Consider the following 19,727-nt stretch of genomic DNA (forward strand, 5'->3'; position numbering starts at 1 on the left):
GTGATTCAGGGGGTGACTCCTATTTTTTGGCTTTCTCCTCCAACTTTGTTAAAGGTTTCATCCCTAACTCATGATCCTTTTTATAAAAAAGCAAAAAAAGTTTACTCAGCAATCTTAAAAGCAAGCAGACATTCAAAGAAACACTGGCATGGAGGCCTAAAAATAAGGGGGGGGGGGGGACTTCCAGGAACAAGAAGAGTCCAACAGGCCTGAATGGCTATCTACAAACTATAACCCAACCACCACCACCCTGGCAATCTTTTAATTCTTCCCCAGATTCTGGATTTCCATTTCTCTCTTTGGCAGCAGATAATCTCAGATAAATGGGTTCAGAGAGTGATCCATCAGAGATACAGATAATAGTGGGTGTCCCTACCTCCCTGTCAAGGGACTTCACCTCATTCTCCAGACCAAACTTCTTTACTTACCCCGGTCATTCAGCATCTCCTGGCTCAAGGGTAATAGACCTGTCCCTCTCTCCAATAAAGGGAACTGTTTTAGTTAAAAAATGTTTCTGGTACCAAAGAAAAAGCTTTATGGAGCAGGACTGGGGAAGAACCTTGCAAATGGAAATTCAATCAGGGGAAATTTCAGGATTTAATCTAGCTGTGGAAAACACCTCAGATAGATCTGATTCTGGTCACCTCCACCCACAAAAAATGGACAAAATTCTGTCCCAGGACTTCTTGCAAGTAGGCCTGGGAAAGATTCATTCTCATTTGCTTGAATGGAAATGTTCCTGTCTTTCCATCTTTTCCACTAATATTATGGGTTATTCTGAAGGTTCAGGAGGAGTCCCCCAAAGATAACTGTGGTGACTCCCTTCCAGCCCAGGCAACAGTGGTCCTTCATTCTTTTGGAAATGGCCAAATCAAATTCCCACTAGTTGCCTCATAGACTAGACCTACTCACACAAGATAGTAGTTGCTGTGCACTCCAACTTGAAACAATTTCAGCTGACTGCCTGGATGACAGAATTTTAATCTTTTAGGCACTTATGCACTGAGGACATAAAGCAGGTATTAAAGAAAGCAATGAAACCTTGTACGAGTAAATCATATATTAACAAACGGAAAAAAAATTCTAGTTGGTGCCACTATGCCACATTAAAAACCAAGATCCTTTTAAGGTGATCATTTCTCTGGTTCCACAATATTTGTGTGAGCCACTATCTTCTGGCCTTTCCTATTCCTCTGTCAACATTCATCTTGTCTGCTCATGGATTCCCTTTCTTTTAATGCCCTCCCATGTCAACATATTTTTCAAAAGGGTTTCTGCATACCCATTCACCTAGAAAGCAGGCAGTTCCTCCTTTGGTCTGTTTTGGAAAAAATCAGCACTTGCACCATTTGAACCATGTCACTGGGTTCTTATTTTGAGGTTCTTAACATGGAAAACAGTGTTGCTGATTGCTCTGACTTCTGCAAGAGTGGCTGGGTCAATCATCTCTCATTTTTCACAAAAATATATATTTTTTATTGAACGAATCCTTTATTTATGCCTAAAGTGGTATCAGAGATGAGCCAAGCAGTCCATCTCCCTGTCTTCTTTCGTAACAATTAGGGAGAAAGGATTGTCCATAGACAACTCAGATACTATCTTGGCAGAACTTAAACCTTCAGAAATTCTGATCAGTTACTCATTTCTTATGAAGGTAAGAAAACAAGACAACCAATGTCAATGCAGACAATTTCCAAATGGTTGTCCCATACTATTTCCTTTTGTTACTCTCACCTTAATACTTAATTCCAGGCAGAATTAAGGCACATTCTACCAGTGACTTTGCTTCTTTAGTGACTTTTTAGAAAGTGGTGGGCTCTAGAAATATTCTAGAAGCAGCAACCTGATCTTATGTACATACATTCACAAAGGTTAGACTCCTTTTCCAGGTCTAGAACAGTCTTTGTTAGAATCATTCTCAAGAGGCTCCTGGAGTCTCATTCTTCCTCCTTCCAAACTTTCTAAGCTTTGGTATTCTAGCCATATAACTAAAACTACAGCAGTAGTAATCCAACAATGAAAATACTACACTTGCATAAGTAAACTTACCATAACAGTAGATGTTTTAACAGATCACTGCTGCACTATAGATGCTCCATCCTCCTTATTTTTGCATGACTTTTGTTGCCAGACTGAGAACATTATTTTTTTTTTTTATATACTTAGCATTGATCCTTTTCAGGGCTCTAGCCTCCCTCTTTTAATTAAAATGAAAGCTTGGAAGAGCTGGGTAACTAGACAACTGTTTTTCTCCCTGCCTAGCTCGAGCTTTCAATAGTCTGTGTGAAAGCTGCCCTTAAGCTTTGGAAGCTAACCAGCTGTTATACCTTATGCAGGATATAACCAATATAGCTAAGGATGCTGCAGCATTGATCTACTTGAACATCTGCTGTTAAGCTAAATTTATTTACACAACTGTACTTTCAGAGCTTATTGAGTAAAATATTTCTTGCAGTGGGTGTGTAAAACGTATTTCAAAATTTTAGATGCTTTGTTTTATTTTGCTTGTTTAAGATTACATTTTACTGTACTGTTAAAATTGTCACTTACTTGCATTCTATATTTTTAAATAAACTTATTTTGTTCAGCTCACCATAAAATATATCAGCCTCCAGCACACAAGGCAATACCCTAAGCCTTTCCTTGGAGACTGAGGGCTCAAAAGTTTGCCATAGGATATACTCCCTTATGAAAAAAGAGATTATCCCCAAATTACAGGTCTTCTGGTGGTGAATCAGAGGTTAGGACATCATCACTATCTTTATCGTATATTAAGGAGGCGGACATCTGGGACTTATAATCCAAATTATTTCCCTTGTCTTCAAACGTAGAGCAGTCAAGGTCTCTCAAAGAGCAAACTTTATTTTTTCTTCTGAATTGGACTCCTGATGCAGAGGATTGAGCTGGATTTTGGCTTTAGGATTTGTTAGAGCCGAAAGAAGCAACAAGCCAGTTTAATCCAATTTTTAGAAGGAGAAGTAGTTGGGTTGGGGCAGATGACATGCTAAAAGGCAACAACTTCAGATTAGAAAAAGTCTGCCCCTTCATTGTCTGGGGCTTAGCATGGTGAGCACCTAATGGAGATCTCTGAACCCAAGGAAGGGCATTCCTGGAGTTCCAACTTTCTGCGATCTTGGATGTCTTTCTCTTCATTAACCAAAGCAAATACTACCTTTTCCTTGCTTAATAGTAAAATGCTGTTCAGGAGCAGACATCAAACTAACATTGGTTGTTTCAAACACAAAACAATGATACCAGGGAGTAAATGATGCTTACCAAAAACCCAGCAGCAAAATTTTAAAGTAAAATAAAGATGGTAAAGGAGCAAACAAAGGCTGCAAATACTCAACAGCATATAAATTCCTTCCACACAAGTATCAAAGACAGAAACAGTCCAAACTGGACTAAAAACTCAGTTTATTTGTGCACTGGTAAGCACTTTCACCTCTTCGGGCTTCCTCAGACCATTAAAACTTGGAAGACAAGAACCATTCTGCTTTTATACTTCCATAGTATACCAATTAAACAACTGATTAATCCAATCTGTAGCTAATTCATTCAATTACATTAAAGTGGTATTGGTTGTTTGTTGTCTAGATCATTTTTGGGGCAGGTGAAATATGTTGGGTGCCGATGGTGTGCCAGCTTCCAAAGTAGCATCACAATAGATAACAGCTGCTGCAGACATCAGAGCTGGGAGCTGCTTAAGTGTCTCCACAAAGCTGATATACTCAGAGACAGAATGACACTGAATGGATGATTGGATTGGATGGCTTGCCCATGCTTCTCTTTTGGTCCACACTTCTATGTCCTTTTCTTTTTGACAGGAACATCTAGTCTACCAGCCTGCAAGTGACTTTGCTGGCATGGCAGGTTGTCCTAAGAGGGCTGTGAACTTTATCCTAGTCAGAAGTCTGAAGGGCCTTCAGCCTCATATTAAGGGTGAGACAAAGGCAGATACTGCCAGCACAGCTATCTGGAATTGTGTAAATAATTATATGTAATATGTGAATATCAACATGATTTATATAAAATGCTTGTGTTACAAATGTATTAGAACTGTATGTCATGTGTATATCAAACAGCTGGTACAGACGTGTGTGTCAAAAAGGTTTTTGCAACATGCTGTTTGAAATGTAACCACAATGTGCCCTATTGGAATAGAACAGAAATGTACATGCACTATGGTAACTATTTAAATGTATACATTTTAATAGTGAAAACTAGGATACAGGAGGTTAACCTCAGTCTAGTAAATTTTAGAAAAACAACAGAAATTAAATTACTTTATGGCTAGGCCATAAAGCACGGTATCTTTCAGTTTCAATGCAGCAAGGAGACATAATGTCTAAAACTAGGGAGCTTTCTGTATTGTCTCTAGGGTGAAATAATTACTAGTCTTGAAATATCAAGGAATGTATTTTATTTGATGACTTCCAGCATCTGCCAAACATCTGCGGTCTATGTATTTTCACATGCAGATGTTAAATACTGTCAGCTTCCAGCAATGGGGGTTTCACCTCGAATAGAGTCAGATGGCAAGAAAGTATGTCATTCTGTAAGGTATTCCAGCAGCAATATTTCAGATACTAATTTGAGAACTCTCTTAGTGAGACAGTGCAGCCTATATTTTGTCATGGACCTGACAATGACAGGAACCATTCACCACAACATCTGCCTTGCTCCCAGTAAGTTTCTAGGTATAGTAACTCTCTTAGATATAGTCAGGAATATAGCAAAGCTTAGTTTAGATATTTTTCTTAATTTATTTGAGACTGTCTTGCAATGTTGTTTTAAATATTTCCTGTGGTTTTGAACTCTGTCACTGTGAATGTACACTCAGTATTTTCTTGGTCTTTTATTATTAAATATATTTAAACCTTTCATTGTGGCTAATCTGTCTGGAGATATTTAAGTTTTGAGAGTACTTGCATATTTATTTGGTGACACTGTGTAGGCCAATCCTAATAGCCTTGCACCTGGTCAAACTACCATTTGTATTAATTTTAATATAAGACTGGACACCCTTTGTTAAGGGCATTAAAGTAGCTGATAAAGAGTTGGCTGGTGGCAGTGATAATTACCTTATAGTCTGGGAAAAAAGAGGGCATAGCTAGTAAACCTGTGCCAGCCTTTCCCAAGTGTGTGCGTGTGTGTGTGTGTGTGTGTGTGTGTGTGTGTGTAAATCAAACCTCAAAGAGTGTGTGTGTCTGCTACTTGGGCAGGGACACGAAGCACTGGTTGGACAGAGAGGGTTCTGGAGGTTTAGCTGAGATCTCAACTCTAGAGCTGTGCCAGTGGGGAGTTTATTGGGAATCTAGACAAAGAGGGAGAAACCAGCCCCAGACTGACTGGTCTCTGTGTGATCTTAAGGGACACTGCATTTGATGCAGAGAGCTGTATCTGGAAATACTGTGTGTGTGTGCTTGTCATTCTCCCAATGCATGTCCCCCACTGTTGCCAGTGCTGAGAATTAAGGTTCCTTGATTACTGGGCCAGTGGTGGGTCATCACAAAAGGTCTTAGATATAAATCCTTAAACTTCACACTAAATAAAATTATGTTCTTGACTACAAAGTAAATGCCACTACAATGAAAGTCTTGTGCAGAATCTGATATTTGTAAGCACATCTACTGCCTTTCCTGACAGCAAACATGCACTATACCACTGTGTTAGTTATAAAATAAATAAACATATGAAATAAACACAACACAATACCGTATGTTGACCAAAGCATGGTTCCTACTATTAGCAGGAATAGTAGAAAAGATCTCTTATGGGGCACTCATCAGCCCTGGTTTTTTGGTCATAAACCTGGAATGATGGATTGATAGATGTTCTTTCTACTGGCATTCACAAATGTGGCAATAAAGAACTAAAGATGGCCCAGGTGGATACCACTTATATACCAGATAAGTGAAGATGGCCAAGGTAAAGTGGCATGAGCCTGGCTATGGGGATGGTTGCCCAGCTCTGGAAGTCAGACTGGATGTCACACCTCAGACATCACCAGAATTTCCTGCAGTGATGATTGCAACTGTAATCCACATGAAAAGCATTAAGAATATTTGCCACTGTCCATTTAAAATACCTATTTCCTTAACATATCATTTTAAATAAATCATTGTTTTCTAAAGTTTCAGTTCAGAACTTATTTAATTTAAAGTGAGGAAAATAAAGTAATATTTTTCTGTTCAGCCTCTACCTGGTAAACTTACTTCCAAGTATAACTAAAGACAAAGTGTTTTTTTCCTTACATTATAGGTAATTTTCACATTTGCAATTCATAGCATTTTTCAATATCAAAAGGCTGCAAAAACCTCTAGGTTCACATTTCCCTTCCGGTTTCATTTCAATCAGGAGTGGCTTAACTTCCTGCATATTCTGACCTTACACACTGTATAAAGGAAGTATTTTGCTCTGTATTGTGTGTCATGTCTTCCTCAGCCTGAATACTGTGCAAGCAATAAGTACTAAGTTTCCAGTTACTTATTTCAGCACATAAACATTTCTTGTTCTTATTTTACGGGCTCTTACTGTGTGTCCAATTTTAACATATCATTGTTATTTTTCTTACTTAAATTTAGAGTCTTCAGCTATATGAGGTTTCCAGGGCACCTGTAAATTAAGATGTTAGTGGGAACTGTCACTGATTAAAGCTAACCATTCTTACAGTGAATTATGCAGATGATGGGCTAATAGTGCAAGGTACAATCACCGTCATTTTTCTGTATACCATCTTGTATACTTTTGTTATCCTCATCAGCCCTCACATGGAAGACATCAATAAAGTCTACAATTTATGCACAGCAGGATAAAGAAGAATCCATCCTCAGTGGATAATACTCTAGCTTCAGGGTATGATGGACAGCAGATCCAAAACAAAATTATAAACTATCAAAATTGCTATTTTCTTTAAAAAACACATGTAAATGTAAATACTGTATACAGAACTTAAAATATGTTATATTATTATAGTTACATTATTCATCTAATAATCCAAAAACTATTTTTAAAAATACCTGCAGTCTTTTGGAGTGAAGCACAAGGAAATAGATGTTTGTTGAAAAGGTTCTAGAACTCCTTGATTTGGGATACACGATATTATGGTGGTAACATCTGAGCACTTTTCATGTATACCCAGCTCCATGTCTATCAGAGCAACATCAGTACATTTTTCCAAGTCTACACCCTATAATAATGAAATATACATAAATGAGATGCAGGACAAAATAGCAACAACAGATTAAAATGAGAAGCACACAGACGTGAAAAAAATGTATACATGCACATATGTGAAAGACACACACACACACACACACACACACACACACACACACACACACACACACACACACACACACACAGAGACACACATCAGAGATGTGCACCTCACTGTTTAACTAGCAACTGCATCTAAAGAGAAAAAAGTCTAGAAAGCACTTTTGTCTGCACTTAAGGTGCCTTGCTATTCTAGCCATTCTGAGTTGTTTCTACATTACCTGTTAATATTCTATACTGCTTTTTGTATTTTGAGTGGTTTTTGCATTGCCTGTAAATGCTTTATATCCTTTGAGTTGCTTCAGCTAATACTGCCTTGCCTGACAATGAATAGCTACACCTTAGCCATTTTGAGCTGTTCTGTTTTGCTTAATACAGTCTTGTTCTATTTAAAACACTGCATTGAGTAAATCTGTTGGGCCAGGGGTGAGAGTCATTTTAAAATCATTGTGATTTGATCTAAGTAGCAGACTAACTGGTATAGATCCAAGGTGGTGTTCAACACTGGAGCTTTGGACTTCACCTAGTTTTCATTGGTTATTTTATTTTCTTCTGTTGTGTTCATTGATAGCAGTGGTATTTCCATAGCTGGTAGTAAATGGAAATAAATTTCTCTCTTCTTCTTAAAGTGATCTTTTTATAACATTGGTGAGTTACATATCTAGTTCCGCTTTGCCTAAATTGCCTGTGTTGAGTTGTGCATGCTTTTTCCTAGTTGCACTGATCTGCACAGCTTGAGAACCAGTTGCCTTGAGCAGCATGAACTTATGCTGACCATAACACCAGTCCAACTAACTTCCAGATCTGTAATATTTCCCCATCCCCTCTAGATTTCTCATTTACTTTAAATCTAGCCAAACTGGTTATCATAGGAAGTCAACACACAATCATGCCACCCCCAACCCCCACCTCCAGCCTTAAAACACATGGAATCCTGAGGCAGTGTAAGATCTGCCTGATGCTCATTGAAAAAAAAAAAATGCTAGAAAACAATAAGGACTCCATCTGTGAGAGGTGTAAATACTTAAATGAAGTCATCTCTCTCTCAACCAGCTGCATGCAATGAGCTTGGCATTGTCTTACCCTCACCCGCACCTATACAATATCCACAAATTACAAACCTTATGCTGTCTTTTGCTAATGCCATTCCAATATCATATCCTAAGCCTCTTAGAGTAGACATCAGTCTAAACCCCACAAATTTATCTCTTGTGTGTAACACAGCATTAGCATATTATAGCCAACATACAGCTCAATCTACTAAATTGAAATATTAACTCTAACAGGGGTCACATGGTAGTACACATAAGCCCTTAAAGTGGCAAAACCAAGCAGTTTCATCTGGCAATGCCCTTATTATAGGTGTCCCCAAACTTAGGCACACAGATGCTCCACTCAGTAGGCTAAGCAAAGACAGGGCAATGGTTAGTTGCCTGCAAGGTGCCAGGATATGTAATGTCACTAAAGACCTCAAGCCCCTTCATGCTAGATACCTGTGCTCTCAAAAATACATTTCTCCTCCAGACTCATAATGCACGACAATGACCTAACACTTCTCCACATACTTACAATAAATAAAACCCATTATCACAGAGTAGCTAACTACCATGCCACTTCTGACATCAGAAGACCATGAGGAGTTCTTCAAACCAACATCCATCACCATACAATGAAATACTATCCTCTTGGATGATTTCAACTATTCCACCATTAAATTGGGAACTTATACCACCACAAACAAGTATGCACAGAGATTCCTAGATTTCATTTATTGCAAACTCCTTGGACAAACTACTTAGAAATTTGAGGGGCTCAAATATATTAGACCTAGTTCTCACAAACTGAACCCCATTATGCTTCAGCTCACAGTTACCAAATCTGACCACTGCAGAGTTACATTTGCTATAAGTGTGAAATCTTAGTAATCTGAAAATCCTTGCGCATTCAGAGACCATGCCAAGAGAAATCCTCTCCAGCTAAATGATGACTGATGAAATTCAAACAACTGGATGACCCTGATTCACACACTGAAATTTTCATGGATAAATTCTATTCCCAACTCCAAGTTGTTATGAGGCATTGTTTCCGTAAGACAAAAATATAGTGCTAAATTTAAGAACAAACCCATTTGGTGGAACTACGGTATCAACAAACTCTACAGTTAGAGGAAGAAACACCTAGCCTATAAAAACAAACTTAACACTCATTAACTAAAAAAAAAAAGAGTTCAAAGTAGTCAACATAGAACTTAGAAATAAAATAAAATCCTCCAAGAACAATTAAGAATTGTGAATTGCCAAACATGCTAAGGATAACAATAAAACCTTCTTCAGCTATGTCAGGAACCGAAGAAATAATAGCCAGCAATTCTCTGAGTTAATACAAAATAGCATTGTATACTCGACCAATGAGGACATTACCAACATGCTAGCGGACAAATTCAGCTGAAAGTTCACCCCCCCATCTCCCCCCAAACTACACACAGCATTATAGTATGTTTACGTCACCCCACCCTCAAAATCACCTATGGGCAAGTCCTAAGCACTCTCTCCAAGGTTAAAAGCACTAGTTCTGTGGCCCTGACAATGTCCTAGGTTTTATTCTTTTCAGTACCAAACACTACCTGGATGACTCTTTATTATGTCTATTCAATGTCAACTGGATTCATTACAGAAGTATGCAGAATTGCTGAAGTCAACTCACTCCACAAAGGGGGACCCACAACTGACCCAGGGAACTGCGGAACTATTAGCCTCAACAGCTTTAATAGTAAGGCAATGGAAAATATCATTATTGACATCATAAACAAGGACATAGGCATTATTCAAACCCTGAATCCTAACCAGTTTATATTTGTTAAAGGCAAATCTTGTCTCTTAAATCTGGTGGACTTTTTAGAACAAGTCACTAAGGTAAATTTGTTCACATGACATATTTGGACTTGGCCAAAGATGCATACCACACTCGGGCATCATTTATAAGACAATCCAATTAAATGAAAACCCATTTGTTACCCACTTGATAGAAAACTGGCTCATCAAAAGAACCCTGACTGTTAGTGTTGCAGGAACTCTCTCAACTAAAAGAGTCGTTGCCAGCTGTGTCCCTCAAGGATTTGTCTTGAGACTACACACCTTTGGTATCTACTTTTCTAACACTACAGCAGATGCCAAATGCCTGTGTCTAACCTCAGCCTTAAAGTAAATACTGAAATGCAGCGTTTTGTCCTTTCACAAATCTGGGCATTCCTGTTCATATCACATAGGTGACACCCCATAAAAATTAAGTGCATCATTACAGATTTGGGCACCGTCAATGACAATGAACTATCCTTTGACCACAAGGTGACCAATGTTAGAAAATCCTTTCATAGAGCCAAACTAATCTCCAGGGGCATATCTTCTAGATCCAAGGAAGTAATTATTCCCCACTTTTCCTCCACTATAAGACCAATAATAGAATGCATTGCCAATTTTGTTATGTACTTGAATAGGCATATGACTCAGCTTGAGAGATTACAGCATTTCCCCTTGGGTGTTAGCCTAGTGACAGTCTATGAATCTATGAAACAAATCAAGATTATGTCATTCCTTGAGCTACTGTGCAGCCTTAAAGCATTCTTACTATTTTCCATTTCCTACAGACTGCTGAGAGGAGATATATGCCTTGCCAACACAGACATGACAGAACCAGTACTATGTAACCTCCTAAACATCCACAGAACAAAACACCACCATAAACATCTGCTCAAGAGACTGAAAATTACCACCAAATATAAACAGGACCTGTTGGTAGAACAGATATCTTTCACAGTGAATACTTCTTTTATGGAACAGACTCCCTTCAGAGGTAAAGCAGAGTAACTCCACGACCCTTTATAAGTATAACCTGGATGACTGGATGGGCAGTCATAAGTACACTCTTGACCTGGCTCCTCTAGCCCTTATAGAAAGGGGTCAAAACTAAGTGGGGTCTTTGAATCAATTCCTGTCTTGATAATTAAATGGCTCTAAATGGTCCACTGGATCAGCAGCCTAATATAAACTCATGAACGTATGAGCTACACTGCAGTTAGCACCCCATTATCCAAACATCAACTGTTATTGTCAGTACCTTACACAACTGTACTGATACTGTGGGAGATGACAGTATGAAGCCTAAATGAGATGGACACTGTTCCTGGGATTCAGAAACATGCTTAGTGTGATCATTGTGTGCCTACCACAGATACAGCTTATATAATGATACAGCCCAAAGTTAATTTTCAATTAACTAGGCATAAATTTGCAAACCAGTTTGCTGCTAATTACAAAAAAAATAAAAAAAATAATAAACTCATGAAAGCATACCTTTCAAATGTCCAGATTTTCACAGAATATCCATATTTTTGCCTCATACATTTGGTCTGTTCCTCATAAAAATTTGTGGTTTTCTGGTAAATCACTGTGGATTGATGTTGCTAAATAATGACATACACCTGAGTTTCAGAGTTCATATCCTTCAGAAAATGCATGCTCACACAAACCTTGTTATTGTAGCAACTTTCTAACTTTATAAGAGTAATATTTAAAATCCGTCTGTTTTTGGCTTTTGTCCCCCCCCCCCCCCCATTATTTTAGACTTTGCCCAGATTGCTAGCACTAAGAGGTTGAGAGGTATGCATGCAAGGCACAAGACCTGTGGTGAAGGGGGAAATTGTGCACTTATGGCTAGGAGTGTGACAAGGAAAATTGACAAGAATAGAAAGAGAGTGCATCATGCACTTCAGCTCATGCACATGCACTAATTTACAATACAGGAAACTAAGCACATCACTTTAAAGAGACCACTACAATGTTTAGCTATTTTTTTCCAAAAAAGGATGTGGAATAGGTGTACAGGACAATAAGAAAATGGACAGCATGTAAAAGAGCATACATATGTGAAAGAGGGAAGAGAAGAATGGGAGAGGGGAGACAGAGAAAGGGTAAGCACTCTTTTTTTTTCTTTTTTGGGACATGTGCCCATTTTTAGGAAGGTAGTTGGGCAAAGGTGTAAGGGAAGGTAAAAATATAGTAAGAAAGTAAGGGTCAGAAGCAAGAACACATGCACAAATATACAACAGAGTCAAAGACTGACAGAGAAGCTTGCACATTAAGAGTGGGAGACAATGCAATTAGAGTCACACAAACAAATGGAGAAAATGGTGATGGTGATAGGAAGGACTGGACAACAAACAGGGGAGGGAATTGATATACAAGGGAGGGAAACACCAGGATGGGGTTAGGGTAGGGATGGATTTCTGAACTGCACTGAATGTATGATACCGAGAGAACCAGACAGCACCCTGGTCATCCCCCAACGGCCTCTGCCTGAAGAGATGATGGAAGGGACAGGCAGCAAGCAGCCTCTGCTAGACGTAAGTGGACCCTTTCTAGGTGGCCGATGGTCCTACTGACACCATTGTATCAGATCCCCTACCACCTCTTCCAGTGGGGCATTTTCTTGGTTATGAGAAGTTGCCCCCAGGCAACCCCCTGCCCCCTGCAGCCATTGTGGATGCAGGCTGGGTTACAGGTGGGGACATGGATGACATAGCTGGGCCTGATGGGAAGAGAGCCTGAAAGCTGAGGCCATGGCATCTGCTGTACAAAATGCAAACATAAATATAGATAAACAAAACATAACAAAGAGAAAATAATTATAAAAATGACAGAAATAAAGGAAGGGAATGGAGAAAAAGAGACAGAGAGAGAAATGACCATATGCATAAAATAAATACAGTCTATATGAAGCAGAACATGAAATGGCTACATACTACTAAAGCATTAAAGCTATATTTTGGTCTAATTTCACTAATTGTCTACATGTAATATAAGTCAGACTCTATGAAGGGATGTATTATCAGACAAGGGTGGGCATGTAGCATTACTGGTGTGTGCGTGTCTCTCTGACAGATGCACTGTGAAAAGTGTGGTCAAGACTAATTCTGTGTCTATATATAGTAGTTTTACCAGAGTAATGTTGTGGACTTCTGTCATTCTATAGTTATTCTCAGTAACACATATATATCTGGCACCTTCTCAGGTCACTGTAGTAATTCCTGCACTGCTCACCACAGTGAGGTATGCCACTGCTATTTTTTATATTGGATACCTTCATAAGTGTTCCCAGTCAGGTGTTCCTGGTGTTCCTTAAGCAGCAAAGAAAGGAAAAAGAAGTTATGTACTCACCATAACATTCCATGTTTGTAGTCCATCTTGCCCTTCATTCTTACATATGGGATCTACAAGCTGGAAGTCTTCTAGTTGGCTCATGGCTAGGTAGGTATCCCATGGTGCACCAGGACAATCCCCAGATCTTGTTGGCTGCTAACTAGGAGAGATAACAACAAATATACAAAAGAAGCCAATACTAAAAGGTCTCCATAAAAAAATGATAATAATATTTTCTGTCTCCAGGTACTTCCAGGATGGGGGTAGGAGGGTGGGTTCGTAAGAATGAAGGGCGAGATGGACTACAAACATGGAACATTATGGTGAGTACATAACTTCTTTATGTTCTGTAGTCCTAACTTGCCTTCATGCTTACATATGGGACAGCGTCTCTAGCACCTTATTCTTGGGTGGCTCAAGGAAAAATACTCCTGAGTACCGTGGAACCAAATGAAGGTCTACCCCTGGATGTTAATTCCAATTTGTAATGAGTGATAAAAGTGTGAGGGGTAGCCCACATTGCTGCTGCACAAATATTATCAAGTGGGACCCTGTCTTGAAAGGCTGCAGAGGTAGACGGAGATCTGGTAAAATGAGCCTTTATTTTAAAGGGTAGAGGTCTACCCTCAGAGTTGTAAACGTAAGCTATACACAGCTAGAAATCCAATTAGAGAGTGTTACTTTGGAAACTGGTAGGCCTGACCTGGATTTGGAGAAGGAAATAAATTGATCTGATTTCCTTAGTTCGATGTAAATAAAAACATAATAGTCTATGGACAGCCAGCTGATGAAACCTGTATTCAGCTGCGCTGGAATGATTTGGAAAGAACACCGGAAGTTCTATGGATTGATTCAAGGTGGCATGGGAACAGACCTTGGGGACAAAGGAAGGATTAGTACGAAGGGACACCCTGTCTTTGAGAAAAATCAGGTAAGGGGGTTTCACAAACAATGCTTGCAACTCTGACACCCGTCTGGCCGACGTGATAGCTACCAGAAACAAAGTCTTCCAAGACAGGAATTTCAAAGGGGATGAATAAGAAGGCTCGAAGGGCAGAGAAGTTAATTTGGATAACACAAAATTTAAATCCCATGAGGCAACAGGTTCTTGAAAGGAGGGGGTCTCAACAAACTGCCACCTTTAAGGAAAGTTTTGCACAGCCTATGCGACATCAGATTAGAATCTTGAAAGCCTATATGAAAATTTGAAATCGCTGCCAATTGAACCCTTATAGTGGCAGCCGCAGATCCCTGGTGAAAAATCTCAGACAGGAATTCCAAAACCACTGGAATGGAGGCAGTATAAGGGTCAATATTCATTTTCTCCACCCAGATAGAGAATCTTCTCCATTTACTGGAATATAGTCTCCTAGTGGAAGGTTTATGAGAAGACGTAAGGATATGAGTCATGGAGGGTGAGAAGTCTTGAAGCCTGACTAGGGATGGAACTGGAGAAGCCATGCTGTCAAATTGAGGGTGTGTAAGGAGGGGTGAAGCGAACCTGACATGTGAGTCAACAAGTCTGGAACTAGGTCCAGAATCCAAGGATCGGCTAAGAGAAGAGGCCCAAGGAAGGGGAACCAAACCTGATGAGGCCAGTAAGGAGCAATGAGGATCAGTTTGCTTCCCAGCCGTTGAGCTTTCTGAATAACCTTGGGAATGAGAGGAAAGGGAGGAAAAGCATAAAGGAGACCCAGGGGCCGATCGTGAACAAGTGTGTCTCTCGGTGACTCCCCCAGATGGGGGATAAGGGAGAAGTAGCTGCTGCATTTGGCATTGATTGGGCTGACAAAGTGATTGCAGCAAGGCTGTCCCCATCTGTGGAAAATCTGTTCTGCTGTTTCCTGTTTCAGAGACCACTCGCGAGGCATCAGGATTGCCCAGCTGAGCTTGTCGGCTATCATGTTGGTTGTCCCTGGAATTTGCGTTGCCACCAGAAAACGTCGGGAACATATCGCCCATTTCCAAACTCGCATGGCCTCTCGACCGAGTGGGTAAGATCTGGTTCCGCCCTGTTTGTTGATATACCATACTACCGACATATTGTCTGATTGTATTGCAATAGTCCCCAGAGGCAGAAGGTCGTGGAGTGCTTGTAATGCCAAGAGCACTGCCCTAATCTCTAGAAAGCTGATATGCAGGTGAGCCTCATGATCTTACCATGTGCCTTGGACAGTCCTGCCTAGATAATGCCCCCCCCCATCTGTGAGGCATCCGTGGTCACAGTGGCAACAGGTTGGTGAGGAACAAATGAAGTGCCCGGGGTTAACTGATTGGGTAGTGTCCACCAAAGGAGGTCCTTCTTGCAAGTCTGTCAGCAGAATGTGATGAGATAATGGTAAGTGCTGAAAGGACCATTGGGACGACAGGAGCCACTGAAGAATTCTCATGTGTAGCCTGGCTAGTGGCACTAGTAATATGGTGGAAGCCATGGTCCCTAGAAGTTGCAGAATAGTCTTGGCTTTGACCTTTCATAAGGGGAGAAGATGTTGAATTTGAAGAACCAGATTCTGTGCCCTTTCTACAGGAAGACGAGCCAACATGTCTACTGTGTGCATCTCTGTGCCTATAAAAATCACAGATTGAGAGGGCAATAAGGCAGATTTCTCCCAATTTATAAAAATTCCCAGCTGGGCAGAAAGCTGAATGGTAGAGTCCCTGGACTGAAGAAGTAGATGCCTGGTGGGGGCGGTCAAGAGCCAGTTGTCCAGATACGGAAACACCTGGAATCCTCGATGTCTCAGGTGAGCTGTCACTACCGCCATACACATGTTGAACACCCTGGGGGCTGTGGTGAGACTAAAGGGCAGAGCACGAAACTGGTAATGACTGGCTCCCAACCGGAAGCGTAGATAACTCCTCGACACCCTGTCCATTTTTATGTGGTAGTAGGCATCTTGGAGATCTATTGAGCACATCCAACTGTCTTTCCCTAATAATGGGAGTATAGACTGCAGTGTCACCATCCAGAATTGTCCTTTTTTACTGATTCATTCAATCTGCTGAGGTCCAAGATGGGCCTCCAGTCCCCTGTACATTTTGGCACTAAAAAGAATCTGGAGTAAGTTCTGAATCCTATTTGGTCTGCTGGGATGGTTTGGATGACTCTTTTTGACAGCAACTTGTTGACCTCCACAGTTGCCTGATCCCTGTGATTGGGTGGAACATCCGGGATCATCTTGGGAACAAAAGGTGGAAGAGAAAAGGGTATGACATAACCACTGGTAATAATTCTTTTTACCCACTTGTCTTGAGTGATCCCAGCCAGGCTTCTGGATACAAAGAAATGTGACCCCCGACTGGCCCCAGAGAAGCACAGTTGGGCCCCACATCAGGAGCACTGGTAAGGCCGGCCCCAAAAGAAATCGCGACCTCCCTGGTTTTGTGGACCATCCCTGCCTCTAGGGTGATGTCTACCATTTCCTCCTCCTCTGTCTCTGAAGGAGGAGTCACCCTGTGCATCCTGGAAAAACCTCTGGGACTTCTTGAACCACATTTTACCGCTCCTCTGACCCTTAGGGGATGGTCTAGAGGGAACAGTAAAACATACTCCCACTGCAGAGAGTGGTTTTCCTTCTTGCTCGCACCGGGTGAGACTGTCCTTTAACTTGGGTCCAAACAATGAGGAACCATCGAAGGGAGCATTGGTAAAGCTGGACTTGAACGGTTCCGCAAAGTTACACAAACGCATCCAGGAATGACGCCTTAGGGAAATTCCTGAACCCGCTGCTCTACTCACTCCATTGGCTGCATACAAAATAAGCCACATGGAAGAGTTGACAATAGATTTCAAGGTGGACAACTGGGCAGACATCTTGTCAGGGACTCCCTCAGTACATGTACCTTGTAGAGAATCTCCTAACTCTTTAAGGAGATCTCTCTGAAGCCTCATGAAGTGAGTATGGTAGTTCAGCGATCTGAGGGTAAATGCCGCTGAAGAGAAGATACACTTCCCGTATCTGTCCATCGTTCAAGACTCCTTATTCGGCGAATGAACAGAAGTCTTAGCTAGCTCCTTCTTAGTGGCCGCCGCCACCACCATAGCATCTATGGGAACACCTTTAGACAAAAAAATCCTTTCCTGAGGGGTGCAGAAAGAAACTTATTCAGTCTCCTGGGGATTGGCTCCACGGCATCAGGAGTATCCCTCACACCTTTTGACTAACTAGCTCCATCAGATCGTCGAAGGGTGGAGTCACCCAAGAGGCTGAAGGTTGAGACCGAAAGCCTTCAGGTACACTGACTCCTCATCAGAAGGGGTGGCAGTGGGCCACCCACACCTCTGTTTAAGGATTTCTAGGATGTCTATGAAGGAGACATCATCAGAGGATGACTTGGGGGACCCTTCTGACTCCTCGAGGTCAGTGTCAGAGGTCAGAGACTCATCCTGGGAGTCTACATGCTTCCTCTTACATGTCCTCTTCCATGAAGGCTCCTCAGAAGGATATTCCGGGGGGGGGTCTCAGAAGAGTGGGGGCCACCAGCCAGTGGCTCCTGAGATTGAGGATCTCTGCTGTCCATGGAGAGAGTAGGAGCTGAGACAGAAGTAGGTGCGTTAGTGGGAAGAGTGTCAGTACCCCTGGTAGGAGCTGAAGATTGGAACAGCACACTCCTAATTATCTCGAATGCCGACCTCTCTGGCTCCGAAGACCTCCCAGCTCCGAGGAGGCCGAGGATGCCGTCAGCTCCAGAGCCATCGGCTCCGAGATAGACATAGGATCTGAACTCACCCTCGCCAATGCACCAAGAGAAAGACTTGGAACTGAAGAGGTTCTGTTCCAAGCATCCCTGTTAGGGTTGACTGGGGAGCTTCGGCTCCTAGACACCACAGATGGCGCACAGAGTGTTGGAGCAGAACTCGGCTCTGAAACAGCCACAGGGAGAGCTGGAGCCAAGGGTTTCACCAGTGGTACCAAACACTCTGGCTCCAAAAGACTAGCATGGCTCAGTGGAGGAATGATCGAAGGGGGCTTAACGGACTCAAGTGGCTGTGGAACCGACTGGGTCAAGCCAACAACAATTTAGGTAAAGCAGATGACTTCAACAGTCTCAGCACTACCCTCTCCACATCTTCTTCCAATAAACTCCTGGAAGACCTGGAGGACAGAGTAGGACAGTGGGATCTCTGCAGTATCGGAGACTTCAATATAGGGGAGACCGGTAGAGGATCCATAGACCGGCCCCCAGAAATAGTGTTAGCGGTCAGCTCCAAACTACCTGGAACCTACCCTGTAATCACAGTACTGCTCTCAATTGGCACCAAGCTCTGTAGAGCCAATGAGACAGTGGACTTATCTGATTTAGTGATTTTAAGAGGTGGCTCCGAGACACCAGCCGGTGCCGGGGAGGGCCTCTTAGAGGATTTAGACTTTTCCTTTTTAGATCCCTGAGATCTAGAAGAGGAGGAAGAGCTAGCCAGATCTTCCTCAAAGGAAGGTTTAAGAAGACCTTTTAGGATGAACTTATTTGTTCTTTCTTGTAACACCCTAGCACTGAAAGAGTGGCAAAATAAGCAAGTTTCCTGTAAGTGGATGGCCCCCAGACAGTAAATGCAGTTACTGTGCCCATCCACTATGGACATCTTCTGTGAGCATTTAATGCATTTCTTAAAGCCGGATGGCTTATGGTCCTTACTTTCTTTAAACATTCTCACAGAGATGAGCACACACACACACACACACACACACACACACACACACACACACACACACACACACACACACACACACAAAAAGGAGACAGGAATAGGTCCTCTACTTTAAATGGGCCTAGCCCTGCAGGAAAGAGAAAGACACCACCAGGACTACGTCCTCTAACTTAAACGGGCCTAGCCCGGGCAGGAAGGGAAACGGAAAAAAACTTTTAGTTATGTACTTACCATAACTTTAGATGTATGGGATTCATCTCGCCTACATTCTGTACTGATGGGTTCGGAGCCGATCCTCGGCTCCGACTCGGCACGCTATACTATAGAACGAAGTCTCTTATTGGCTGAGCTATCCCACATCCCAGGATGCACCACCACTGCTTCCCCAGATCTTGTTTGTCCGCACACATGCACACACACATAGACTGTTGATATAATATTGCCAGGTGTTTCAAGATGAAACAGCTAAACTCGAACCGTCCGGTCTCTTCTGATCTCCAAGGCAGGGGGAAGGAGGGTGGGTTATTAGGAATGTAGGCGAGATGGATCCCATACACCTAAAATTATGGTAAGTACATAACTAAAAGATGTTATGTGATCCTATC

At 41.6% G+C, this 19,727-nt stretch overlaps 1 protein-coding gene across 1 annotated transcript in view; it reads right to left on the bottom strand.

The window, feature by feature from the left end:
- Positions 1-19,727, bottom strand: part of CFAP47 (cilia and flagella associated protein 47) — a 7,413,452-nt gene that overhangs the window by 6,680,666 nt on the left and 713,059 nt on the right. The window contains exon 5 of the mRNA XM_044071840.1: positions 7,023-7,192. Within this exon, the coding sequence (XP_043927775.1) occupies positions 7,023-7,192 (170 nt within the window). The remainder of the gene's footprint in view (positions 1-7,022; positions 7,193-19,727) is intronic.

Source organism: Protopterus annectens, chromosome 5.part0 (genome assembly GCF_019279795.1).
Source record: "Protopterus annectens isolate FY-2018-M chromosome 5.part0, PAN1.0, whole genome shotgun sequence".
NCBI classification, from domain to species: Eukaryota; Metazoa; Chordata; order Ceratodontiformes; family Protopteridae; genus Protopterus; species Protopterus annectens.